Source organism: Bos indicus, chromosome 1, assembly GCF_029378745.1.
Source record: "Bos indicus isolate NIAB-ARS_2022 breed Sahiwal x Tharparkar chromosome 1, NIAB-ARS_B.indTharparkar_mat_pri_1.0, whole genome shotgun sequence".
In the NCBI taxonomy this organism is placed as follows: Eukaryota; Metazoa; Chordata; class Mammalia; order Artiodactyla; family Bovidae; genus Bos; species Bos indicus.
In genome coordinates this window covers 145,178,461-145,206,406 of record NC_091760.1, presented here as the reverse complement: position 1 = coordinate 145,206,406, position 27,946 = coordinate 145,178,461, and the positions used below count along the sequence as shown (strand labels likewise).

The following is a 27,946-nucleotide window of genomic DNA, read 5'->3' as shown; positions in this document are numbered from 1 at the left end:
GGTCCTGACATCAGGCAGAGGTCAGAGGCCCTGAGAGAGGGCACCGCGAGAAGGTGGCCGAGCTGCATCCAGCCGCAGTCAGCCTGGAGCCCCCAGAGGACCAAGCCAGAAGGCTTGTCTCTTAATATGACACATGTGTGCAAGTCACTGCCCACAAACCCAGACGGAAGAGAAAAGCGAGGAGAAGGCCGGCCGCATGGCTGCACCACCTCCTGTGGGGCGGGCACTGAGCTCCATGGACACCTTGGGTTTTCCAGCAGTGTTTTTATTGCAAAAATAAATGTGTCGTCACAATACTCCCGTGTCAACTGCCTGTCTCCCACCTTTGCCAAGCACAGCAGCCGTGTCGCAGAGGAAGGGGCTGGCAGCCCAGGGGACAGTGGCCAAGCCGGCCCTGGGCACCTCCTCGTGGGTGGCCTCGGCGCTCTCACACACCCCACGGGGTCAGGGCTGCCCACCGCCCTCCAGCTGCATCTGCTCGGCCAACTGCCGCCCGATGGCCAGCAGAGGGCTGGCTCTATAGGCCGGACTGGCCAGCAGCTCCTGGAACCGCGTCCGTTCTTCCTCGCTGCAAGAATGGAGAGTGGAGGTCAGTGGGAAGGGTGGGTGCGGAGCAACCAGCAACCGCAGGGCCATCCTCGGCACAGCCACCCCGCAGGGAGGGACACCAGCACAGGGCTGGTCCAGGGCTGGACAGGGCGGGGTGTGAGGCAGGCTGCGGGGCTATGAGATTCTGCCTGGTAGGTCTGGGTGTGGGGGCAGATGGGTGTCTGAAGCCCGGGGAAGGGGGCACTTCAGGTAGGAGGGGAGGGGCTGCCCTAGGGCCTGTTGGTGGGCACACAGGCCCCTCATTCGCCACAACTGTGACAAGGAGCTGCTGTCTAAGGCGGGGAATGCACACTGCACACTCAAGACCTCACACGGCAGCTCCTCGCCAGCTTGGTCCCACAGGAGCAGGGGTGCCGGGCCCGGGGGTGATGGGGGTCTGCAGTGGGCCCACCCTTCCTGCAGAAGGCCCTGGGCCCCGAGTCCACGGGGGGGCTGCCTCTCTGTGCCCATCCCTAAGCCCAGCCAGCCACGTCACCTCCCCGAGGCGCCAGGGCCAGCTCACACCTCGGCCCTGCAGCCCAGCACAGCCATGGGTGACCTGGTCAGGTGCCTCTAGGGACATCTCTGCCACTGAAACTGAGGTGACCTGGTCCAGACCTCAGGGTGGCGGGCCTGCCACGGCACTGTGGCGAGGCAGGGTGGAGAGCCCAGCCTGTACCCTCCACAGGTGCGTGCCCAAAGACAAGGTCAAACCCCACCATGCCCCAGCTTTCTGTGCTGTTAACAGGGAGACTTTAGACCCCAACAGATGGCTGACTGATTGGCCAGGTGTCCACACTCCCAAGACACCTGGGACCCGGGTCCCAAGGGCGGCCCCCCAAGACGCAGCGGCTGCCCTCAGCACTCCAGGGGAAGAGGCTTCCTGGTCCCTGGAGACAGTCGTCCACGCCCCCCAGGCTGAGCCCCAACACACCAAGGACTCAGGTGGGGGAAGCCCTGGATGGGCCGTGTGGAGGCAGGCAGGACACCAGGCATCCTTTGCGGGTATGTGTTTGGGGACAGGGGGCAGGGCGTGCAGTACTCACAGGAGCTGGAGTCTCTGCACGGCACTCATCCGGCTCAGCTCGGCGGGCCGGGGCCTGCTGGCTACCCTGCTGGGGACACGGAGAAAGGGGTCAGCATGGCACACATTCGAGTCTCGACTGGAGGCCACAGTCTACACAGGACTCTCGGCTGGCTTGGAAGGCTACAGGTGCCACACGGCAGGAAGGACCTGGCAGAACGGGAACCCAGAAAACCTGTGAGTCCTGAAACACCACCTAACTCTGGCCTGCAGACCAGGAGCCCCCATTTCTTATTCATGTTCCCTCTGTTCCCTGTTCAGCTGCTCTGGGGCTACTTCATCCCGACTCCCTCCCGCTCCAGAGCTCCAGGACAGCCCCCGGACACTGTGGCCCTGTTCCTTTCACCACTGACCCCTCTCTGTGTCCACCACAGAGCTCCCGGAGGCCCCACCCTTGCCGATCCGGAGGGCCTGGTTCTCCCTTCCCCCAGCCACGCCCCCCACCCAGGAGGTGGCGCCTCCATGCTGGGAAGTCAGGAGGCCTGGGGACTTCATGCCCTGAATCTTCATCCCCATCTAGTTCAGGTAAGAAGGCCTCCCACAGCCTCTTCCTGCTCTGACAGTCAAGGGCCCCAAGGTGCAAGCACACCCCTGGGAGTCCCCTCAGGGTCCAGAGGCAGCCTAGGGTGACATGGGGAGGGTGGCAAGGAGAGGCAGGACCCTCACCCAAGCCTCAGGACACGTCCAGGGCCTGGCAGGCCACTCACGGGAATGGCACGCCCCTCCCCGCTGGGGTTTTCCACTTTGGACAAAGGCAGGCAGGGTGGATTCCCGGAGGCCACGGGGGCGCAGGGAACTGACCCCCCCGTGCTCACCCCAGCGGCCCAGGGCGGGGACATTCACACCAGACACCAGCCCAGGTCCTGCCCACCCGCTTCAAAGGCTGGGGCCCCAGCTCACCCAGCACCTGGGTCTAGCTCTGCTGCAGGGCCGAGCGCACTGGGAAGCGACAAAGAGTGGACAGAGACCTTCCTGCCAGAACCGAAGCAGCTGCCCACTCCCGAGACCCACGGAGCTGGAAGACGACCCTGGCCCTGCCAGCACTGGGGGCTGCAGCTCTGGGTGCTGAATGCCCTGGGGTAACCCTTGGGGAAGTTGCTCCAGCAGAAGTCTGTTTCCCAGAATGCAAGACAGGCCAGTGCTGTCCTGACAGGCTCCCTTCAGCTGGCACCCAGTGCCTGGGGATGCAAGTGGGCCCAGGTGGCTCTCAGCTTCGGGGCTCTTGTGCTACCCCATCCCTACCCCTCCGATGTGAACAAACCCTTGTGGCACCCACCCCAAGGGGACTGGGGCCCAAAACCAAATGGGACTCTCGTCTCAATCCACAGCACTGGTGGATGATCCCGAGGCCCCAAGGTCCAGGAAGCCCAGCTGGTGACAGGCGCCGGCTCCCAGGGTCAGGCCCCCCTGTGTCAGGCCACCCGCTCTCGTCCTCTACAACCTTTGGACCATGGGGGAACCACGTTCTCTAGACTCAACCCTTCTCCCTGGTGAGCGCAGCCCACTGGCAGAGCACCACCTGCTCTGGTCTTGGGCCCCTCAGGCTCTCCAGGGGCTTGAGGGCCAGGTCAGTGCTGGGCAGTGCCACCTGTCGGGGGGAACACCCAACAGCCCACTGGGCCCACTCAGAACCTCGGGCTCTCCCCACACCACCCAGATGTGGGATGAACCTGGGGCAGCCCAGGGCCTCTGTTGGGGTATCCCAGCAGGTGACTGGACCCAGGCAAGGCACTTGGGGTCTGGGTTCCCAGGCACAAAGCTGCCCCACAACATATCCTGCCCAACTCTGATGCCGGGGGGAGCTGGGAGGGTGGGCATTCCTGCACCAGGCCCCGAAAGCCCTGCCCTTGTGAAGCAGGAAGAGGCCAAACACCCGGCCCAGCAGACCTCCGTGGCTGACAATCCCACTCCACCCTGCCAACGGGAGGAGGGCACAGGATGGAGGGGAGGGATCGAAGCCTGCGGCCTCGCAGCCCACCCCAGGGCCGAGCGTGGCAGGGCCCCTGCGGTCCTGGGCGAGACTCCGGGGCTGCCCCCTGGGGCCCACGGCGGTGACTCTCCTGGGCCCTCCCCACATCCCTCCTTCCTCAGCTCACTCTAATCGTGACTGTGAGGGTAACAGATCCGTGGGAATCGCAAAGCCTAAGAGTGGTCTTGGGGACCCCAGCCTGCGGAGAGGGGCCAGGACTCCCCAGCCGTGGTCAGACGTCGGCACCCAGATCGTGGTCTCTTACACCATTTCCAGCGGAAGGGACTAGGCTCCCTGGAGGAACACTGACTCTCAGACAGGAACAGGAAATGCCTAGATGAGCCTGGAGCATCTTGTGCCCGAGGAAGGGACGTACTCAGAAACAAAACACAACAGCCCCCACAAATGGGAGTGTCGGGGTGGGACAGCAGAGCCAAGCGAGGAACTCCCGAGGGCCAGCGCCAGAGCCGGTTCAGCAGCAGAACAGAGTCGTACTGGATCACGGCCCAAAGCATAAAATAAATAAATACCCCCGGGGCCAGCCTGACGTAAACAAGTGACAGAGAAGGAAACCAGGAGGATCCACGTGGCTCTGCAGCTGTCCCGTCCTCAGAGAGGGGAGCGCCCCTCCTCAGGAGGGGGGCGGGCACAGTGACCTCCTTCCAGAGGACGGTGGGAGGTGGTGGCAGCACAGTGCAGACACCTGCCAGACTCGCCTGAGCCGGGCGACCACGGACTCGCCTGAGCCGGGCGACCACGGTCAGCGTCCACCATGGAGGTCACGTGACGGCACGCACCCTGACGGGACGTGGTGAGAAGGGCCCCTCCCCTCTGTGGTCTTCCCTGAGGGGCGTCCTGAAAAACGTCTGGCTCCTCCTCCAAACCGTCAAGGTTGTTAAAGACAGGAAGGTCTGAGAGACTGTCACAGCCCAGAGGAGCTCTGAGGGGACACGATGGCTGCATGTCACCTGGGGGCCTGGCTGGAGCCCTGGGGCAGCAGAAGGTCAGTAGGGGAAACTGAGGAGTCTGAACAGACTGAGCTTTTAGCCGACTATTATTTATGAATGAAGCTGGTTCCTGACTATGAAAAATGCACAGGCTGACGTCAGACGTAAGGAGAGCCGTGTGACTCTGGGCATCACCACCGTAACTTTTCTATCATCAAACTCTGCTCTAGAATAACGTTTACCTTGGCAGACAGCTCCTGGTGCCAAGAGGCGGTTGGGGGCGGGGTGACAGTGGCCGGGAGAGCGCCCCCCGCCCCGGCCGCCTCGCAGGGCCCTCCTCCGCTGAAGGCCGGTGTCTGCGCAGCCCTCTCCCCTCTGGGAGCACCAAGCACATTTTTTGGATGAGAAAACTGCAAGCAGGGTGAGGACGCTTGACCGGGTCACATTTTTGTTCAAGAACCAGGAATGGAATGTGCATTTCGGGCTCCAGCTCCATCACCAAACCTCAGCTCCGATGGCCACTCCTCGTCTGGACCCCACGCTCTGGGCACTCCCATCCCAGACTGGCTAGAACTGACCACCTAACTCTGCAGCCAAGGGGCCCTGAGCCTGTCACCCACCACCCCAACCCTTCCTCCTCAGAGGGGTATTCAGCAGGAAAAAGAATTATTTCAAAAAGACAAAATCAAAGACAAAGGAAATGATGAAGGTCCAGGAACCATGATAGGACAGGAAGGCCTCCAACTCCCCATTCGTCCTGAAGCCAAGCCACGGTCACACCTGGCTGGTGCACAGCAGGACACTCTTCTGCAGCACGGGGTCCCAGGGGAGCAGGACGAGCCCCAGGAGGAAGGCCCAGCCTGGGGCAGGGGGCTGGGGTGACAAGGGCAGTGGCTGGGCAACGGGTGGGAAAATGGAGCTGGAGGGACCCCCAGGCATAGCGCCCGGCTGAGTGGCTGTGGGAGGCCATCGATGCACCACTGGGCACCCACTCCTGAGAAGGCCCAGGGCCCCCACCTCATGGTTGGGCCTGAGACAAGGGTGTCCCAAGTCAAGACGGGCCTCTGCAGGGTCAGTGCCCAGCCCGGCCACACCACTGCTCAGCCTCTCCTGGGACACGACACTCACCGTGGGGTAGGGGGCCGCCAGCCGCCAGCCTCCAGCTCCAACAGCTCAGGGAGGGCGTCCCTCAGGGGCTGCAAGTCCCCCACCACCACCGTGGCCCTCCGCCTCCTCTCCGCCTTGAGCTTCTGTTCCGCCAGCTTTATGGCTTCAATCTCTGAGGAAGAGGGACACAGAGTCAGTGAGAGAGGACCCAGGAGGATAAGTGTTCGGCCATGGACTTTAGCAGCAGAGGGTCCCGGCTCCCAGCCTGCATAGCCAGAGCTTAGCTGGGAACCCAGGGTGGGAGGGGGTAGAGGGGTGCAGCCCGAGCGACTTGCTCCCCTTAATCCTGGAGATGGCTGTGGAATTACAAGCCTGGGGAGACGGGCTGCAGGCAGAGGAGCTGCCCTTGGGGAGGCCAGGGCCCTGAGGCCTGGAGGAGGGGGTGGACGGAGGGGTGGGCAGACAGAGGGGCCTGCAGAGTCAGAGCAGCTGGTACCCTCCCCTCTGCCCCCCAGTCAGCTTCCTGGGGATGCGCCCAGAAAAGAGAAGTGGTCCCCATGGGAGGTGGTGACAGGGTGAAGGGTCCCCAACACTGGCCAGGTGCAAAGCAAGAGGGGTCTCAAGGGGGCTCCTGCACGATGTGGGGGCTGTGAGGAGGGGCAGGGGCACTGGCCAGAGAGACAGGGTGACAGGGCCCAGGTCCAGGGTGCCAGGTGGAGGGCAGGGCATGGGTGAGCCGCTGGGTGAGACCGCTGTCGGCCAGCAGGGCTGTGGCCACCACACACGGAAGGGCCTCGAGATCTGAATTCCATTTTATAAGCAGTGTGTATTCTGAAACTGTTAATAAAACACGCTCTCAAGCACGTTGTCTCCACAGTGTGGTGTGCGGACCCGGCAGCTCACTAGTCTGTGTGCAGACCTTGCTCCGGGAGGCTGCCTGAATCTGTGAAAAGCGATTTGTTAATTGTTCTGTATTAGATTCCTTAAAAAAAAAAAAAAAAGCTCTGCTTCTAAAAAGCTGGGAAATGAGGCTGTGATGGATCTGGGACGGCTGGACCACAGCAGAGACGCTCCCCGCCTCCCTACTGTGCGAGTTTTACTGGGCTATAAATAACCAGCTGCAGACTCTGAATCTCCTCTAAAAAAAAAACTGGAAGCACCTTCCCGACGAGCGGTCGGTGGACTGAGTGCAGCCAAGGGGCCAGGAGAAGCCAGGAGAGAGGTGACAGCCAGCGGCCTAGGCGGGCCCGACAGGGGACCTCTTCCTTGCAAGGGGATGTGGGTGTGTGGCTGCCCAGCTGCCCCTCAGGGCAGGTGTGAGAGGTGATGGAGGTGGGCACGGTAACCAGGGGAGCGGTGATGACACCAGACACAGGGCAGGCCAGGAAAACGGGGGCTGGACAACTCAGGACAGCCCACCCCGAGTGCGAGAGGTGTGTGTGAAATGTGAGGGGTGCGTGCTGACCCCCACAGGCATCTCCAAAAGAGAGTAATTTCCAGAAACTGACCACTTGGGAAGCCTGGCAGGAGCAGCCCCTCCCAGCTAGCAGTCACCCCCAGAGGCCCAGAGAAGCCCAGCAAGGGCGAGCCAGACAAGCCCAGCAGGACACACCTGCCCCAGCCGCAAGGAGGCTGCCGCAGTCCAGGGGCCTGCACCTCACTCCAGAGAGCTGGGCTGTGGGACAAAGACCACCTTCCTCCGGGTCATTGGGCCCTGGCCCAGGCCACCCCTCAGTGTTGGGACACCAGGATTTAAAGGCAACGATCCAGGGCTCTCCATGCTGCCAGGGCAATTTATTCAGCTCGTCAAGCTGGTGCCTCTTCCCTGGGAGCCCAGCACCCAGGAGGAGTTGGGGGTCAGGGGTCAGGCAGGGGAAGGGACAGGGAGCTCCCTTCCTGGCTGGCAGGCCCAGCACCAAGGCTGCAGGGGACCAAAGAGGGCAGGGCAGGCCTGGCTCCTGGCAGGACACAGGACACCTGTCTGCCTACAGAGGAGCCAGCATATCAGCGTTTTAGGTTAGTAACAGGTGGGGTCCACCCAGCACACATCTGAGGTGTGCAACGACGGCACAACACGGGCACACGTGCCGGCGGGTCACTGCAGCGGCTGCTTCAAAAAAGGCCGCAGTTACCACAAGAAGTGTCCACAGAATCTGACAGAATTCACTGCCCACTCAGGATAAAGATCACAAGGAAACCAAGAACAGGAAGAACTTCCCCGATCTGAGACACTATCTACCAGAAACCGCGTCTCATACACACCACTCTCTGGTGAAGCAGGCCACAGAAGGGACGGCGCAGACCCACGCTGACCCAGCCGAGCCCAGGTGAGGGCGACTCCGAGCCCGGAGTGGGCGACAGGAGCAAGCAGCTCCTCCCCCCATCGCCTCAAGCCTGCCGCAGTGCCAACAGGGCCTGCAGTCCACGTGGTGCCCAGAAGATCAGGCACAGCTCCCCGGAGGGTCCGTCCACCCTGGTCACCCTCCCCTGCTTCCCTGCCTGCATCAGCTCACCCATAACAAACAGAGCTCGAGTGAGCACTACCGGCTTTATGCCCCAACGTGGCCTGAGGTTACTGACCCTGAGCAAAGCAAGCTCACAGGACAGTGACCATGGGCCCTTGGCTCCCAGAGACTAGAAACAATCCTCACCCCCTCTAGCTGCTGCAGTAGGAAGAGAAGACATAAAACAGAGACTGGAAAGAGAGGTAAAACTGTCTCTATCTTAAGTATTGTAGCACGATCGTTTATGTAAAACATTCTACCAAATCCACAGGATAATTACCAGAACACACAATTTTAACAAGATCAGAGCGTACAGAGTTAATAATAATTAATAAATGATAATATAATAATACATAGTAAAAACTGGAAAATGAAACTTTTGTGAATTCCATTTATAATAGCTTCAAAAACTATTAGCAATAAGCTAATGAACAGTTAGCAATAAGCTTATCCAAACAAAAAAAATCTAAGACCTCTACTCTGAAAATCACACAACAGGATGACAGAAATTGAGAAAAATTTACATGAAAGGAAATGTACAAACTAGGTTTCAAAGAGGCAGAGGAACCAGAGATCAAATTGCCAACGTTTGTTGGATTATAGAGAAACCAAGGGAGCTTCAAAAAAATTCTGCTTCACTGACTAAGCTAAAGCCTTTGACTGTGTGGATCACAGCAAACTATGGAAAATTCTTAGAGACTGGAATATCAGACCACCTTACCTGTCTCCTGGGAAACCTGTATACGGCTCAAGAATCAACAGAAGAACCAGACATGGAACAACTGACTGGTTCAAAGTCGGGAAAGGAGTATGACAATGCTGTGTATTGTCACCTTGTTTATTTAACTTATATGCAGAGTACTCCACACGAAATGCTGGAAGAATCATAAGCTGGAATGAAGATTTCCAGAAGAAATATCAACAACCTCAGATATGCATATAATACTACCCTAAGGGCAAAGATGAAGAGGAACTAAAAAGGCTCAAGAGGCCTTGATGAAGGTGAAAGAAGAGGGTGAAAAAGCTGGCTTAAAAGTCAACATTCAAAAAACTAAGATCATTGCATCCGGTCCCATCACTTCATGACAAACAGATGGGAGAAACAAAGAAAACAGTGGCAGATTTTATTTCCTTGGGCTCTAAAATCACTGCAGATGATGACTGCAGCCATGAAATTAAAAGACATTTGCTCCTTGGAAAGAAAGCTATCACAAACCTAGACTGCGTATTAAAAAGTAAAGACATTACTTTGCCAACAAAGGTCCATACAGTCAAAGCTATGGTTTTTCCAGTAGTCGTGTACCGATGTGAGAGTTGGTTGACAAAGAAAGCTAAATGTTGAAGAATGGATGCTTTTGAACTGTGGTGTTGGAGAACTCTCGAGAGTCCCTTGGACTGCAAGGAGATCCAACCAGTCCATCCTAAAGGAGATCAGTCCTGGGTGATCATTGGAAGGACTGATGTTGAAGCTGAAACTCCAATACTCTGGCCACCTGCTGCAGAGAGCTGACTCATTTGAAAAGACCCTGATGCTGGGAAAGATTGAGGGCAGGAGAAGAAGGGAATGACAAAGGATGAGATGTTTGAATGGCATCACCAACTTAATGGACATGAATCAGAGCAAACTTTGGGAGACAGTGAAGGGCAGTGCTTCATTGACTATGCCAAAGACTTTGACTGTGTGGATCACAATAAACTGTGGAAAATTCTGGAAGAGATGGGAATATCAGACCACCTGACCTGCCTCTTGAGAAACCTGTATGCAGGTCAGGAAGCAACAGTTAGAACTGGACATGGAACAACAGACTGGTTCCAAGTAGGAAAAGGAGTACGTCAAGGCTGTATATTGTCACCATGCTTATTAACTTGTATGCAGAGTATATCATGAGAAATGCTGGGCTGGAGGAAGCACAAGCTGGAATCAAGATTGCTGGGAGAAATATCAATAACCTCAGGTTTGCAAATGACAAGACCCTTAATGGCAGAAAGTGAAGAAGAACTTAAAAGACGCTTACTCCTTGGAAGGAAAGTTATGACCAACCTAGATAGCATATTAAAAAGCAGAGACATTACTTTGCCAACAAAGGTCTGTCTAGTCAAGGCTATGGTTTTTCCAGTGGTCATGTATGGATGTGAGAGTTTGTGAAGAAAGCTGAGCACCGAAGAATTGATGCTTTTCAACTGTGGTGTTGGAGAAGACTCTTGAGAGTCCCTTGGATTGCAAGGAGATCCAACTAGTCATCCTAAAGGAGATCAGTCCTGGGTGATCATTGGAAGGACTGATGTTGAAGCTGAAACTCCAATACTCTGGCCACGTGATACGAAGAGCTGACTCATTTGAGAAGATCCTGATGCTGGGAAAGACTGAGGGCAGGAGAAGGGGACGACAGAGGATGAGATGGTTGGATGGCATCAGACTCAATGGACATGGGTTTGGGTGGACTCTGGGAGTTGGTGATGGATAGGGAGGCCTGGTATGCTGCAGTTCCTGGGGTTGCAAAGAGTCGGACACGACTGAGCGACTGAACTGAACTGAAGGGCAGAGGAGCAGGACACAACTTAGTGACTGAACAACAACAAAAGACTAAAGGAAAAATTACTGTGTCCGTGGATGAAGACCCGGCCTTGTTAAAACAGCGCTTCTGAACTGATGAACGGGTTCAAAGCCATGATCCATAGGTCACTACACCACCAGGTGGAGGTGGCGGCTTTAAGACGTTGACCAGCCTGTGATCAGAGTCACACGGAAATGCTAAGAACCTGGACCCCCCAAAGCGGTCTTGAAACTGAGGGACAGACATAGGACTTCCTTGTCCAACCCCAGGACCTGCTTCACAGCTGCAGCTTCAACAGGCTGGAACCGAGGAGGGTCAGTGAGCAGAACCATGGTGAGAGGCGTTAGCTTTCCACAGACATCAGGATGACTGCGCAAGGAGAGAGTGTTTATGACAAACACTGATGAAACGCAAGGAAAGAAAACCCTGAACCAGTGCTTCATATCACAGACAAACATAAATCAAGATGGATCAGAAATCTAAATATCAAAGCTAAAACCATAAAGTTTTCAGAAGGGTAGGATTTATCGTCCTGTCTTGGGACTGGGCAGTCTCCTTAAACAAGGCACACGCACGCGTGCACACACATATGAACGTGCTCACACACTAAACATGCAAAGAAAAGAGACAAAATCAGTGTCCTCAAAATTAGACTTCTGTTCAGTTTAAAAAAAAAAAGTGTTGAGAAAATAAATAGGCAAGTTACAGTCTGGGAGAAAATTATCTGCAAAACACATTTGAGGAGACTGACCTCCAGGACAGAGGATTCCTGGAGCTCAATAATAAAGAGCCCTCAGGAGCCTCGGGAAACAAGGCCTGGGCGTCAGGACGCCCCAATGGGCAGCAGCAGACGAAACGCCCATTCACCACAGTGACAGGCACCTCACGCTCAGCAGAACGGCCAGGACTGCAGGACTGGCGTGCTGGAGGGGCTGTGAGCAACCCCAACTCCCCCGCGCTGTCGGGGGCGTAAGCGTACAACCACAGGAGAGGAACGTCTGGGAGCTGCTTGTAAAACTAAACATACACCTGCCCTATGACCCAGCATTCCATTCCAAGTGTTTACCCAGGAGAAATGAAAACATATGTCCACAAAAAGACTTGTGAAGAATGTTCATCGCAGCCTATTCACAGCAGCTAAAAAGAGAAAAGACACCAGGTGTCCATCCACAGGAAAGTGGATACCAAGCAGTGTGTCCACATAAGGAAACACTTCTCAGCAACACACAGGCCCAGACCACAGCTCCACCCAGCCCAGATGAGCCCAACACCCAGCTGAGCAGGAGAACCCAGACACACAAAGACTGCCCTTACCCGACGTCCAGAGCAGCGAAGCCTGAACTCGACCTGAAAAGAGCAGACGGAGCTGCCTTTGGGGGCGGGGCCCGGCCGACGTCCCGAGAGGACTCTGCTGTGTGCGTGCGCACTGGCCCCAAGTCACCACACAGCACACTGAAGGCCCAGGCCACCACATGCAAACGTCACCTCAAGACCAAAACTAAAAAGAACCGTAAACAAATACTGACCTCTAGCAGAGTTACTAGGGAGAAAGTGTGCTCAATCTGTAATCCACTTTGGAACATACAGCTAAAACAAGGGTTGGTGGCTGGACCAGACAGACAGACAGCCGTGATAAAGAAGTGATGCGCTCATGGTAAAGTCTGGATGGTGGGCAAATGGGTGTCCACTGTAAAATTCTTCCCACTTTTCTGTACAAAACTTTTCATAATAAAGTACTCAGTGAAAGAAATCTGGGAGCTGGAGCTAAAGCTACAGTCAGAGGCTAACATTTAGCCTTTTGTTCAAAAATAAATGACTAAGTCACTAAAACAAACCTGGAGAAACCAAGAACAGGGTATTAAAACAACAGAAACTAACAATTTAGAAAACAAAACAGGAGACGACAACTAAAGACAGGCATTCCTGGAACAGATAAGACGAAATCAATCAGAAGAGAGAGAAGGGGATACAAATAAAGAGTAATAAAGAGGTTAAATAATGAGAAACTAGCAACTCTGCCAATAAAGGCTGAGATCTGATTAGATGGTTTTATGGGAAAATGAGTAAGTGACCAAGATTAGCTCAAGTAGTTAAAAAAAGGCCAACCGTCACAGAAGAAAACTTAAACATCATCAGAGAACTATAGCCCAGAATATTCAGGGGTCCAGTGGTCCCGGCCTATTAACTTTCCAAATCCATTTTACAAAGAATATTTTGCACAACCCCATGCTACAGACCGTGGAAAAGAAAATGCATGAATGGACATTTCCTTAAGACACATCCAAAAACTCAAAGAAAACTTAAAATTAACAATTATGGATGAAACTGATACATTTCTCTAAAAATTTTGAATTTATTAAACATATAATTTGTTTAAAACCTTCAAGGAAAAAAATAATGCTGGTCATATTTTAACGGTGTGAGAACATAAAAAAACATTTCAAAATAGTTTTAAAAGTCAGCAAAATCAGACTAAAAAGATAACTGTAAGAAAAAAAAACAACAAAACAATGTTCACAAGAAAACCTTCAGAAAAACACCAGCAAATATTCAGCATCATGAAAAATAAGTATATTTTCCAAAATTATTAAGAAGAAACCCACCCTGATAGGCAGGCCAAGGCACCCCCATAAGAGGGCGAAGGCCGGGGTCCCTGACCCCACCAGTGGGTGAACGGCAGCTTCTGCCAGGGACCCCGAGGGCCACACACAGGCCGGGAAGGTGATCTGAGAAATTTCGTGTCATAAATCACCTGACCCTCAGGCACTCCCTCTCTGACGTTTTACCCCCGAGAGTGGGTGACACTCCTGGTGGGGAGTGAGGTAAGGCCGTGCAGACCCTCGCATGGGTGACAGGGCCACCCCGCTGCCATCTGCCTGTTATAGTGCAGGCTGCCTCCTCCAGGGCCCGGACCACCCAGAGGCCGGGTTCTGAGCCAGCCCAGGACAAGGGTCCACTGGGGACGGGACAGGACAGGACGGGGAAGCTTACTCTGCAGCCACCGCTCGCGCCTCAGCTTCAGCTTCTCCTTCTTGGGCAGAACAGTCTTGGCCTCAGCACCTGCCAAGAGAACACGTGTGAGCAGGACAGACCAGGAGTCCAGGTTGCGCCTCTGCTCAGGGCGCCCGCCGCCGCGCCTGGCCGTGGCTGCGGGACACCCGGGACCCAGGGGCTGCAAGCCGCCCGCACACTGGGCTCTCACTGGTCTCCCCAGGGACAACACACACACCCGGCGGGTGCACTCTCCAAGATCCAATGGCCGCAGACTTCCGGCATCTAAGTAGAAGCTGAGAGGACATACGCTTGTCAGGGTGGCCTACTGCTCAGTCAGTTCAGGGAAGCCAGGACTCCCACGGGGCTCCCACCTCTTCTCCAAGTCACAGCCCACACCCACAGCCTCATGCCTAACCTCTGCCCGTGCCCCAGGCTGACCCACTCTCCTCCCCACTCACCCTGGCCCCTCATCCCTAGCAGGAAGGGCCGCCAGTCACCCGGGGCTGGTCAGCGGGCTGCAGGTGCCCAGGCAGGGAGGCGGGACAGAGGGCCTGCATGGCGGGGCCCACGCGGGTGCCAGGCTACAGGGGTGAGATGAGGACGGCTTGTCCGGGAGGGGAGCTGAGTAAGGGGGGCGGTGGCAGGAGGCAGAGGGCAGCCTTACATGGGGACCTTGGACAAGACTCAAGCCGGACACCTGTCCCCAAAGGTCCAGGAAGCCACCTTTCTGCCCCAATCCCGTAACTTCTCTAAGATTTTGAAATCATTTCAAAAAAAAGAGTCTACGACACATGGAGACTGATGGAATCCTAAGTCTGCAGCCTGTGATCAAGGGACAAGTTGGCAGGTGGGTCAAGCCCACCCTGTACCACCCAGGACCCCTTCTCAGCAGCCAGGACCCCCGACTCACACTCAGGAAACAGGTCCCAGCATGCCGACCCTGTGAGGCCCAGGCGTTGGGGAAGGCAGGGTGACCAACGCATACCTCCACATCGGCTGCTGTGAAACCTGCGCTGCAGAACCGTGAGCATCTTAGTGATGCTTCAGGTGAGAGGGTCACTTCAAGTGAAAACTCACTGGGACAGAAGGAATGGCCGATAAAGCCCAGCCCGCTCCCTGGGGAAGCACGGCTCCTTATAGAGACCTGAGCCCAGTGACTTGAACCCAACCTCAGGGCTGATCCAGAGGGTGGCCTGAGGGCGGCCCTCCCACTAGGAGGAGGAGGAGGGCAGGGACTTGGTGCCAGGCTGGACGCTTCCTGCCAACGTCTCCCCCTCTAACCACCTGTGTCCTGTGCTGTATGCAACAGGCCAGCAACCATCCACTTTCCTGCCCCGTGATTCTGACCCCCACTGCCTGCGGGGCCCTGGAGGTCCCAGTGCACCCAGCTCCTTGGCACCCCGGGCCTGTCCGGATGCATCCTCATGCAGCCACGCCACAGCCAAATCCTCCTGCCTGTGGCACCAGCCAAGAGCCCACCCAGAGCCAAGAAGAGGCACTGAGAAACATCTGTCCTCCTCCTCCTCCCACTGGCCCGAGGGCCCAGCCCTTCCCTTGATGCCATGCAGGCAGAGTCCTCCGGGCTGGATCTGACTGCCCTTCCCAACTTCCCTGTGAGGCAGAACGGGCTTGACCAGACGACAGCAAGACGAGCCCAGCAGTGGCCTTCCCTGCCTCCAGCTGCCAGCAGGCCCAACGCAGTGGCCTGTGCCCTCCAACTCACTGGTCGAGCACCCAGAACACAGGCCCTGCCAGTCAGGGTCAGGGTGTCCCCAGAAGCTGTGGGCTCCTCCCCTCAGGGCCTCCCCATGGCAAGGAGGCAAGAGCCTGGGCAAGATGGGGAGGCGCACAGAGCTTGCGGCCACAGAGGTCACAGCGCCTCCAGCAGCAGGCAACCAGCGCCACAGCCAGGACCAGGACAGTGTGGTATCCTCCAGCCCCCAGACCCACACACGCTGCTGTCCACCGAAGACCTCCAGGCCTCCCCTCCGCATCCTCTGGAGGTCAGGGGGACCAAGGGGAGAGCCAACCACCACCCCTCCAACCCAAAGCGGACCCCACCCAGGGCCGGATGCAATGGATGGCAGCTTCCTCTCAGCCTGGACACCTCCTATTCCACTTGGAGAGGAGTGAGGAGAACTGGATTCTGTCACAGCCCTGACCTCACAGCTGCAGGAAAGGTGGGGAGGTCTGATGGGGAGCTTCAAGCCCCTCTGGGAGGTGCTCAGATCCTCCAATGCCTGAGCTCAGCCTGCCCAAGCCTCTTCTCCTCCCCCAGGCAGGACAGGCCTGAGGACCAGATGCAGCACTGCTGCCCTCTGCTGAGCACCTGCCTGAGTTTCAGAGGAGACCGTGGTAGCCGGTCAGCAGGGGGAGCTCGGCTACAGAGAGAGGGAAGGTCAGGCACAGAGCTCTCTGCCTGGGGCCCCCGGGAGACAAGACAGGAGCCCCCAAAACCCGGTCCCTCCACCGCGACCTCCAGGCCAGCAGGGCCACTCACCACCGTCACATCCCCAACTTCTCCGCCCAGAGCCCCTGCAGACACGCTGCATGGCCACCTCCTCTCTCTGGTCCTTCTGCTCCTGCGTCCCCGACCAGGCCTGTCCTCCACCTGCTCATGCCTCCGCTTGAGTCTAGGGGTGGGGACTGTCCAGCCCAGGGTACAGAGGACTGGGGACACCCAGGCGCTTATCTGAGCACAGAGCTTGTTTCCTGCATGGTCGCAGTGCAAGGGAATATAGAACTAGAAACAGAACTGGCCAGTGGCACCCCATGGGAAGAGGACGTGAGAGCCCAGAAGGGCCCCAGACCTCTACTGGCCCTCCAGTCCCCGGTCCCCACCCAGAGCTGAGTCCTGCTGGTGGTGGGTGGGGGCGGTCTGTGGGGTGGGGAGGCCCATCACCTCAGAACCCAGTGCTTCCCCCTAGGAGGCTGAGCCCCTGCCTGAATCAGAAGAGGGCAGTCCTTGGCTGGCAGGGCTCCCAAAGGAAGCCCTGAGAGAGATGCCACCAGCAAGGCCCACCAGCCCCCCTACCCTGGGGTCCACCAGCCCCACTGAGTCCAGGCTGCAGGGGAGGGGGCACAGCAGACCCCGGGGAGGGGGGCACCACCAGGCTCTGGGACCACATGACCACAGGGCAGTGTAGCACGTGCCCACAGGGGCCAGGGAGGCGGACAGTAGAGCTGCCTGCCCCCAGCCCGCAGTGAGGACGCTCTAGTCCAGGTGGACAGGTACCCTGCCTGCACGGCCCAGCAGGTCACAAGCAGAGCTGAGTCACTGGACACCACATTCCCCATGACCTGTGTCTGCCCTGGCCACCACTCCAGCTCAAACCCAGGGGGCTGCCAGGCCCAGCGCCCAAGGGAGCCAAGGCACGGGTCAATGCGGAAGCAAGTCTGCTGCTGCAGAGGGAGGTGTGGGCACAGTGACAGACACCTGCCACTGGGAACCAGGCGCCTCGGCCTGCAGAGAGGAGGCCCACTCAACGGGACGTGTGGCCAGTCAGGCCCACAGCTTCCCCATCCTAAGGCCAGGCCCAGGCACCGTTCCCAGTATTCCACAGTTACAGACTTGTCTCAACCCCAACACAGAAATAAGGCCTGGTATTACCCCGACCCCCAGCGGGAGGCTCCTGAGCACACGGCCTCAGGCCGCCCACCCACCTTCTCCACCCTCGGCACTGGGGCTCTCGGGGCTCTGCCAGCCGCAAGGCCACAGGCACACAGCCCGCTGCTGAGCTCCAAGCTCTGGGCCCTCTCCTCCTGCCATTCTCCTTTAGCTTTCTGTACACTATGACTTTTTTTTTTTTTTTTCAAAAAGGCTTCTGACTGGGGAGAGACTGCTTTCCAAGAGCCGGCCAGTCCCCGTCTTCTGCCTCCTGGCCCTGCATGCCAGCCCCTCAGACTATGAGAGACGTTCTCCTCCGTGGCTCCTTCTCCTCCCTGACCAGCCCATAGAAGAAAACACCTTCCTCTCTTCTCTCCCTGCCCCTCTAGCACCCCTGTGGTTTTCAGGCCATGCCACTCAGATTTTAGTGTCCCCTCCACCTCGAAGTGACACCTCATCTTTCTGATCAGCCATGCTCCCCGGGCAGCCCACGCTGTCTGTGGCGGCCTTTCCAACGACCCCTCAGACTCAGCGTGAAGGCTCAGGGTAACTGAGTGTCTCCGGCGCACTGAGACAGTCCTATGAGCACAGGCTGTCATGCCCACAGGCATGCGCCAAGGCGCTGCCACCTCAGAGACAGCGACCAGGACCACGAGGACTGATCAGGAGACCCAATGACAGCCCATCACAGCTCAGGACCAAGAGGACCCTGGGTCCAGGAGGAGATGGGCACTTCTGTGCTCCCATAGTTGAGAGGCAGGACCCATTAGGCTGTGGGCCAGTATCCTAAACCTGGCAGCATCAGAGACTTCTGGAGGGGTGTGTGAAGACAAGGTTCGGCAGGTCTGGGATGGGGCCCCAGTGGTCCTGGTGCCGGCCCAGGCCTCCCCGAACTGGGTGCAAAGCCTCAGACCCACCCCACCCACACGGTGCATGGGGGAAGGACAGCAAGAGCTGAGACAGCACCGCAGCTGTGCCAGGGGCAGGCCCGCGGTCACTCCCAGGGCGGCTGCGTGGCTCTGAGATCGGACACGTCGCCCCCACCCCCTGGTGCCGCAGCCTCGTCTGCACAGGATACAGTGCGTGTGCATCAGCCCCTCACCAGCGCGAGGCTGAAGGGGCCCGGACGAGTCCCGAGCAGGCCCACAGCACACCTGCCCGGCAGACACCACGCTCGCCTGACGGACGCAGGTAACAGACGCTCAAGATGCAGCGCCAGCAGAGCACGGCCGTGTCCCTCCACTCCCTGCACACCTCTCAGGGACGCCAGTGGCAGCACGGCTTCTCTGCTGGGTCCCCTGAGCCCCACATGGAGGTCCCGCTACAGGGGGGTCAGAGGCAGTGCTGGGTTGTGGGCTGTTCCCTGCGGGACCCACCCTCTCAGGTAAGTGGGGATCCGTGTGCTGTGCCTCTGTGGACATGGCTCACAGCGAGGGGACGTCTGTCAGCTGCCGCAGGAATGCAAGCCTCCTGCTCAGCAGCCCCTCCCCCGAGCCCCGGACGGAGGTGAGATGTCCGAGTGCCACGCTGAGCACCAAGTGCCCAGCACTTGCCAACGGACAGAGAGTGAGAAAGACAGAGGTACGCAGGAGGGCAGGGACGGCAGCACCCATTGGCTCCCTGGAGGACTAGCTCCCTTGGCAACTCAAAAACCCTGGAAGAGTTTTTGCCCAAAATGATAAAGAGCTGCCCTCCATAACACATATAAATTCTTCATGATTAAGAAAAGTGATCAAAACTGCCCAGTACACAAACCACAGGAGAACCAGTTAACACACAAAACTGCTGGATCGTGTGCGTCACCAAAGGGGCCTGAGTGGCCGTGACTCCAGACCCTTCCTGCCCTCCCGACGGCAAGCGCCCATGGTACCCCCCGATCCCCACCCCTGAGCACGGGCAAGTACTCGGGCAGGACGCAGCCAGAGCTCTGCAGGATCCAGCCCAAGAAGCAGCAGGAGGGTCTGAGGGTGAGAAGATGGCGCTGAAAACACACCGCTCTGGGAGCCGGGATTACTCCGGGCTGGAGCCAACAGAGCCAGCAGGTTGCGACTCCCCTCATCTGACCTAAGCTGGGAGCTTCTGAGGTGAGGTCTGCCTGGGTCCCCTCCTCCGGGGAGGTTTAACGCCATGCGGACGCCAGAATCAGGACCACAGGGAGCCGCACACACAAACCTCCCCATGCTCACCACCCACAGCACTGCTGCTCCTCCTCAGACGCTCCAGAGGCCCAGGCCTCACCACGCCTCTGAGCTGTCACTGAGGCCTGGGCGAAGCCTGCACACGGTCACGGGATGTGACCTGCACACAGCAGTTTTTCTGTTTTTCTCTTGTTAATCTGTCTTCTCTTAGTCTAACCTGCAGGGTCCTAGCTGAGAATCTAGGAGGGCAGAGACGAGAAGGCTTCCCTCCCTACAGTCTCAATGTACAAAGAATAGCAAGGAGATCTGGATAACTCTCCAGTGAAATTAAAAAAAAAAAAAAATCCAAACCAAGCTGCAAACAACACGATCTCACAGGAAACACTTGACACAGGCTTACCTGTGAAATAACTACAACTTACAACTCCAGCAGCAGTTCACAGACTGTACATGGAAATTCAGAAAAATAATGCTGAACACCGGAAGCCCTGCCCTGGAGGCCAGAGTGCTTCAACAGGACTGAGGACGCTTTTCTCAATCGCTCAGCCGTAAACACGCAGCTAGCATAGGTGGTATGAAGGCTTCACCTGCCGAGAACGGACGAGGTGTGGCTGCCCAGGGCAGGAGAGCCGCCCCCTGCTCCAGGACCAGCCCAGACAGGACACCGGGCTAACAGTGTCACAAAGCCCGAAATGGGGGGCGTGCAGTCGGAAAGAAGACCTCTCCCCATGATACAAAAGGGAAGGAAGAGGGGCTTGGGGGCCACAGTGCACCCTGGATCCTGCCTGAGGCGTAAGGGAGACGGGGGCTCCTTCTACTTTGCTCACCTGAAATAAGGTTATTACAACCGACGTGTTCAGGTGTGCTAACAGCCCTGTAGGCGTGTATGTCTTTTTTTTCTAAGAGCCCTAAGAAATACAGACTAAAGGATTCCTGACGGAAATGCTGTTTGCCTCAAAATAGCCCAGCGCTGTGTGCTAAAGGCAGGAGATAGGCACATGGAATGTTTAATACCATCTTTCTGTTCAGCACATCTTTAAAACTTTCCACTAAAGAAAAAACACCTCTTGGGCTTCCCTGGTTGTCCAGTGGCTAAGACTCCATGACCCCAATGCAGAGGGCCTGGGTTCCATCCTGGTCAGGGAACCAGATCCCATATGCCACAACTAACACCGAAGCAGCCAAATAAATAAATAAAAGCACATAAAGGTGCACAGGGCGACCTGAGCTGCGCTCCGGCCTGTGCCTGTGGGCATGTGGAAGCTCGCCTGCACCAAAGCTCCCCACCCCGAGGTCCATGCTGTTCGCTCTCAGCTCTCACCTCTCCTGATGGAGGTGACGCTCCTCGTCTCCACATCCAGCTGCTGCACCAAGGCACTGGGATCTATCGTGGTCCCAGCAAACACATCAGCGTTCAGGAAAGCCAACTCCTGAAGAGGCAAGACGGGAGACTTAAGACTCGCTCTGCAGCTTCAAGACCCCTCAGCGAGGGCCAGACCCTGGCTTCTCCAGAGCAGGAGCTGGAGAGGAACCCGAGGCCCAGCCCCACCCCAGGCCCCAGGACTCTCAGGTCACATACTCCTTGCAGCCTCAGCTCATCCCCCACCCCCCAACGCCCGCCCCTGGGCCTGGCTCCAGCCTCGGGACCATCTGAGACTAGACCCAGGATCAGTAACAATTACAAATCACAACATTCAGGAGCCTCCGAGAGGGGACCCAGGTTTCCTCCCAAACCTCCCACCATCTTATTCTTCCTGTCATTCATGGCTGCTCCTCCACCTCCACACTCTCCCAGCAATCTCTGGGTCTCTGACCACATTCATCCCACACCGAGGTCTCACAACCCTCCAGGTCACTCTGCCCGGCACACCATGCTACCCCAGACCCGGCCTCCAAGGCCCAGCCGCCTCATTCAGGTCCAAGCTCCAGGACGGGGGCCTTGGAAGGGGCGTCAGTAACCCGGCAGCTTAGGCACAACCTCTGAGCAGACACTGGCCAGGCACCACGCTGCCCTGGCCTGGGGGTAGCTTCCAGGAAGCGGCATGATGGCAGGTTGGAAGCAGTGTGAGCTCAAGGCTGCACTGGCTCAGGAGTGACCAACTGCACTCGCAAAGCCTCCAGTCCCTGCTGAAGGTGGGACTGAACTGTGAAGGCAGCCTCCCAGCCACACAGGCACACCCAGCGGTAAAGGGCAAAGGTTTCTATGGCCACGGGGGCTGAAGCACAATCTGACAGTAAGAGGCTTGCGCCGACCCAGGCTGCCAGGCTACAACACAAAAACAAGAAAACATAATAGGCAGACAGGAGGGTGCACACTGGTGTAGAATGGTCTGTTACACAGGAGCTGAGCCAGGCCAGGGAACAACCGAGATGACCTGCAAACACCAGCACTACCGAAGACAGCCAGCTTTCAAGAACAACAGAGCAGGACACACGCAGACAGACTGGAAAAAAGACCTAGGCAACAGAAGCTGTGTCCGAGGGGCCCACGTGCTGGACTTGGCAATGACCTCATCTCAGCCACAGGACTGAAAGAGAGCATGTCTAAAGAACCAGGGAAGTACGATGACAATGTCTCATCAGAGAACACCAACAAAGAGACAGAGCCATGACCAAACTGCTCAGACTCCCCTGAGCCTTTCAACTAAACCCTGACATTTCACAACACCCAAAGGACAAGCAACAAGGGAAAACAGGAGAAACTGATGTTACAACAATTAAAAATTCTATGCTTCCAAGGGTAATATCAAGAAAATAAAAAGACAACCCACTGAAGTGGAAAAAATATTTGCAAACCATATTTATCTGATAAAGTTTAGTATCCGGAATATATAACTCTGACAACTCAACAGAAAGAGAAACAACAACTTTTAAGTGAGCAAAGGACTTGAAAAGACATTTCTCCAAAGATAAACAGCTAACAAGCCCAGAAAAAAAGAAAAAAATTCAACATTATTCATTATCTCTTCAGTTCAGTTCAGTTCAGTCGCTCAGCCGTGTCCGACTCTTTTAGGGAAATGCAAATCTAAAGAGTGAATACCACCTGACATGCAGCAGGATGGATATAATCAAAAAGACAGACAACAACCATTGCTGGTGAGGATGTGGAGAAATTGGAGCCCTCATGTATTGCTGGTGGGAATGTAAAATGGTGCCACCATTGTGGAAAGTAAACTGGCAATTCATCAAAAAGCTCAACTTAGAATTCTGTACATCCTAGCAATTCCGTCCCATGAATCCACAGGAAAATTAGTGCAGAGCAGCAGCATGACAGCCAAAAATTAGAAACAATCTATCCACCAACTTATGAATGGATAAACAAAATGCAGAGTGGTCTGGTTTATTCAGACAATGGAATATTTTCCAGCCATAAAAAGAATGAGGACAACAGAGAAATAAGTGCTAGGAAAATAATGCTATAAGAACAAACCTCAAAAACATGTTCAGTGAAAAAACCCTGACACAAAAGGCCACATATTGTATTAATTCCATTTATATGAAATGCCCAGGAGAGGCAAATATATAGAGACAGAAAGCAGATTTGTGGTTGCCAGAATGACTGATGCTAAGTATGGGATTTCCTTTGGCGGTGACAAAAACGTTCAGAAATTGGTAGTGATGGTTGCACAAATCTGTGAATATTCTTTTTAAAATGCCCAATGAATTGTACACTTTAAATGGATGAATTTTATGGCATGAATTCTATCCCAATAAAGTTTTATGAAAGCCAGGGCATTGATGCCAGATCCTGGGATCACACATCAGCTCCTCCATCAGCAGCTGAATGCCCTTGGTAGTTCATTTAAACTCTCAGTTTTTTTCCCTGCAAAATGAGGGCTGGGACTGTTACAAAGATGTAAGGTGACTGGCACATAGCAAATGCTTAACAAACATGGTTGTTTTCTTCAGCATTAATGACCCAAAGCCACGGTTCCCACAAACCAAGAGGATTGTGTTCACTGTCCAAGTGTTGGCCCCTTGACTACAAACACCAGTAAATGCTTCCAGGTAGCTCCAGGGTCAGCACCTGGATAAACAAAACACGGTCTGACCACACAGTGGAAGGTGATTCCACCATAAAAAAGAATGAAGCATTGTTAAACATCACACAACCTGCGTGAGAGCTGAAAACACTGTGCTAAGTCCAAAAAACCAAACTCAAAGGCGGAAACCTACATGACCCCATCCATGTGAAACGTACAGACACAGGCAAAGACGAGCGGCTGCTCAGGGCCGGGAGGGCTGAGGGGACCGTCGAGGCAGGGGATGGGGGACGGGGAGGGAACAGCTCCAGGGTACAGCATGATCTCTTCAGTTTGCTCTTCCTTTTTTCCTTAATCCTGGGAATCCCCTTTCCTTTCCTTGGAGCGCAGCTACGACGTAAAGGAATATTTACCTTTTTCGCGCAGATTTCTAGAAGTCGAGGTGGAAGGTTTCTGGTTCTCCCTCGCAGAACTCCAGACGCGGAGCAAATCAACCTCTTGCTCCGAGCCTGGCGGTCCACGGAGGCCACGACACTTCGTGGACCGGGAAAGCTCACAGACCGTGCGGCAAAGCCCGCCGAGGACGGTCCTGGGGCCGCAGGGACGCTTCGGGGGGCGGCAGGGTACCCTAGGGCCGCACCGTGTGGCGCCCGACTCCGGCCCGCGGCCCCCTTCTTCCACCCGCTCCCCCTTCCCACCCCTACCGCCCGCAGTATCCTCAGCTTACCTTCCCCGCGACTCCACCAGTCGAGGCCTGCAGAGGGGCTACCTCCCGGGCGGGGGACGCGAGGCCGGGGGCTGCCTCCCCCGTGGGCCTCACGGCAACCTGGTGCACCCGGGCCCTCAGGCTCCTCACTTTCCCCATCTTCCCAGGGAAGACTCACAGCCGGCTGGAAGCCGCTGGGCTGAAGCGGCACACGCTGCCGGAAGCTGGTCCGGCACTCTGACTGCCGGGCGGAAACAGGAGTCGCGATCCTGCCCGCGCCGGCTGTTAGGCTTCAGAGAGGAGTAGGGCGGGGCCACAGAGGGGCGGGGCTGCGGTACAGACGGCGGGGTCCTGGGGCGCCTGGCCCCGCCTTCGGCCCCGCCCCGCCGCCCAGGGCAGGTGTGGTTGGTTAATCCCACCCTCAGTGTGATCTGGGGAATGATGAGTTAGAACGCTGGAGGAGATCAAGTGTGAAGTACACGAGTGTGTTTGCTTGTGCCTGTCAAAAGTGCCCTCGGGGGAGGAAGAGAGCAGAGGACTGAAGGCTGCAGGCACCTCAGAGACATCATGCCAGGACTTATAGGGGAGACTTCACAACATGGATCTGGACTGGGGCTGGAGAGAAATGTCCCTGGAGGAAGCCCCAGAAGCCAGCTCTCAGGTCCGGCGCTCCCACCCTGTCTGTAGTCCTGCTATCACCGCCTCTGCAGGGCCAGGGTGGATGTCTGACCAGTGCCTGCTAGACCAGCTTTCTTTGGCTAGAACCTGTTGCCAGCCTGCGACCAAGCCTAATGGAACTGCTGGGGAGGCTTCCTGGAGCGTGGAAAAGGCCGAGCCCACCACCCAGTCATATCCCCACCCATCTGGTGGCACCTGCAACTTCTTTAAAGTGTGTCAGGAGACATTCTCTCGTTCTGCAGCTCTGCCAGGCCTAAGGAGTGAAAGTGAAAAAGTGTTAGTTGCTCAGTCATGTCCAACTCTTTATGATTCCATGGACTGCAGCCCGCCAGGCTCCTCTGTCCATGGAATTCTCCAGGCAAGAATACTGGACTGAGTAGCCATTCCCTCCTCCAGGGGATCTTTCTGATCCAGAGGTCTGAGCCAGGGATCGAACCCAAATCTCCCACATTACAAGCAGATTCTTTACCATCTGAGCCACCAGGGAAGCCCTGATCTAAGGAAGACACAAAGTAATGACTGTTGGGTACACTTAGGGCCATGGTGCATGCAGACACCACGCTAATCCAGCTGGCATCCAGGAACAACCTCCTGGCAGCCAGTGCCAAGACACTGGGAGATGCATTCCAGGAGCAGCTCTGTTCTATGGGTCCCAGCATCACTGGACCTGATCATCAACACTTGGATCCTCTGCATCCAATCAGGCTTGTTTCCTGAGCCATCTAGGGAGGGAGGCCCGGGCTTGGCCCCTGGACTGGAGGCCTGCTTCCTTGCCTGACTCCCAGTGGCTGGGCCCCTGGCCAGCTCCAGAGGCCCGCAAGGCAGCCTGCACTTCAGGTTTGCTTTTTGCCCTTTCTGTGCAGTCCGTGCTTTCTCAATTAAAGGAAAAGACTGTCCAGCTGCTGCAAAATGGATATGTTAGTTTTTAATCCTGGGGCCCCTTCCGTCTCTGCCTTCATCTTCCTGGGTAATGAGGTCACATCCCAATACCCTGACACTTTCATTGCAGCCTCCACCTCTCTCTGGGTCTCCACCTGAAACTGAGGGAATCTTAAAGTGTACTTCTTGGTTCCCATCCCAACCTGCCCCACCACCCCGCAGTGCATCCCCCTTCAGAAGAAATGGCACTGGCACTCACATAGCCACCCAAACCCCAAACCAGGGTGCCACCTTAGCTTACATGTCACCTTGCTTGCATGCAGTCCCCCGTCACATCCAACCCAGCATCAGGTTCCACCCCCACTGGGCTTCTGCCCTGGCCACCTCACTGGAGCCTCTTGCCCTCTCCCTCCACCCCTGGCCAGGATGGAGCCCCTTCAGCTTTACAGCAGCCCCTGCCTCCCCAGGGGTCGTGGCCATGGTCACCCTGGAAAGCCTACCCCCGGCTTTGCCCTTCCCGGCCGCCCCGCTCCCTCAGCAGCTCTGCCCTTCCCAGCGCTGAGCCACAGCTCCTCTGTTCCCTCTGAGGGCCTCCCAGCGGTACCTCGCGGTCCTGATGGTCCCTGGACAGACCCTGCGCCTCGTGCTGGCGGCGCTAGTTAATTCTTCTGTCGCACGAGGGCGCCCACGGCCCGCGTGGGTTTCTGCAGAGGAGTTGGGGTGCGGAGGGCGCAGATGCGGAGATGCTGGGGGTGGGGGGATGGTTGGATCCCAGCGCGGGCCCTTCCTCGGCCCCGGAACGCCTTCAGCCTCCGCAGGACGCGGTCCTCCGAGCGGGTCCAGGGGTCCCACGCAGTCGTGGAAGGATGGCTTCCGGGAAAGCCTCGGGGCAAACACCCCGCAGTCCATCCTTGTCCACCCGGTCCTTCGGGGCCCGCCGCAAGGACTTCCTGATGATCTCCAGCCCCTAGCTCTGCTCTCGGGTTTCCCAAACCCCACCGGGCTGCGCGTGAGAGCGGACGGGGACCTGCGAACAGCCGGGCTGCAGATGCCAGGCTCTGACCCGCTGCCCCTCCCAGCGCCCAGCTCCCTGCAGCGTGGGCGCCGCCCTGGCCAGCGATCTTGCTGGGATGTGGAGCCCGAGGGCCCAATACATCCGGACGCTGCCCTGTCCCTACGCGTTTCCACGTGCCCCGTGTCAGGACGCCCGTCCTGGGTGGTCCTGCTGCACCAGCTCCCCGCGTGAATCCAGATAAGCCTGTCTTAGCCCTGCTCAGCCCCGGAATGCGTCCTCTCTGCCCCATTCCCCGCCACACTCCTCTCCGCTCAGCCCCCGCCTGGCCTCTCCTCCGAGAGGAGGCCCGGTTTACGCACCCCCGGGGAGTTGGCCAGTTTCGGAGGTGACCTGAGCAAGGTAGGAGCCTGTCTCCCCATCACTACACTGAGTTGCTGTAGGGGTTCTTTGAGGCCGACAGGTAAAGCACCAGGAAGCACCTGCGGGCGGCCGGTGCTCAGATTGCAGGAGCCGCGAGCCGGTGCGCAGCGCACGCGGTGGAGCGTGAGGCTCAGGATCTGATTGTCCGCACCCGGCAGGTCGCCCCGCGGCAGACGGAGGCTCCGCGTGCGGGCCTGGGGACGCCTGAGCCAGGCGGGGGCAAAGAAAAGAAAAGTCGCGACTGCAGACCTTCCTGCCCCGCCCCGAGGGCCCCTAAGGAAAGGGTTCCGGAAGGAGGCTCCAGGATCCCGGGGCTTGCAACTGAGACCCCCCTAGGCTGCGGAGGAGTGGCTTCCCCCACTGGCTACAGACTGCTAGACTGAGGCCGGCATTGGAGTTGAAAACGGTCGGTTTGGGTCTTCGTGGGGCCATCTGTCGTCTGAGCGTCCCTGAAAGAGGACGAATCCCTCTTGGCCGCGGCCCCACCGGTGCGCCTCCGCGGGCGGCCACCGCGGGGCTAGCGGGTTCCGCCCGTCCACGCCCAGCAACGCGACAGGAAGGTCTAATGCAAACTATGGGAGTGGTGGAGTTGCTGCGATGAGAAACTCTTGGGGTAAAATAGTGAGCCCTAAATGTGGTCGCCGGGGTGATCGGAAGTGGAGAGGGAGGGGCGAGAGGATGAGGCTGGCAGTAGGCTTCCCACCTGACTCCGCGGGGGCCCTGGCCCGTCGCATTCCTGGCCCGTTGCCCGCCAGCCCCTGCTTCCAGCTAG

At 57.0% G+C, this 27,946-nt stretch overlaps 1 protein-coding gene across 5 annotated transcripts; it reads right to left on the bottom strand.

The window, feature by feature from the left end:
* Positions 1-244: 244 nt before the first annotated feature.
* SLX9 (SLX9 ribosome biogenesis factor) lies at positions 245-27,767 on the bottom strand. Of its 5 annotated transcripts, XM_070795941.1 has the most exons (9): positions 27,234-27,754; positions 26,344-26,766; positions 25,056-25,113; positions 24,204-24,423; positions 20,815-20,923; positions 13,746-13,814; positions 5,717-5,867; positions 1,635-1,703; positions 245-568 (listed from the first exon to the last, which is right to left on the bottom strand). In XM_070795941.1, exons 4-9 carry the CDS (start codon positions 24,339-24,341, stop codon positions 445-447), a joined length of 660 nt encoding a protein of 219 aa, XP_070652042.1. In that variant the 5' UTR covers positions 24,342-24,423; positions 25,056-25,113; positions 26,344-26,766; positions 27,234-27,754; the 3' UTR covers positions 245-444. The 5 variants fall into 5 exon arrangements, 4 of the variants coding, with proteins under 4 accessions (XP_070652042.1, XP_070652045.1, XP_070652034.1 ...); XM_070795944.1 differs by having other exon boundaries at positions 1,635-1,700; positions 26,344-27,754; XM_070795933.1 differs by having other exon boundaries at positions 24,204-24,419; positions 26,344-27,754.
* Positions 27,768-27,946: the final 179 nt, after the last annotated feature.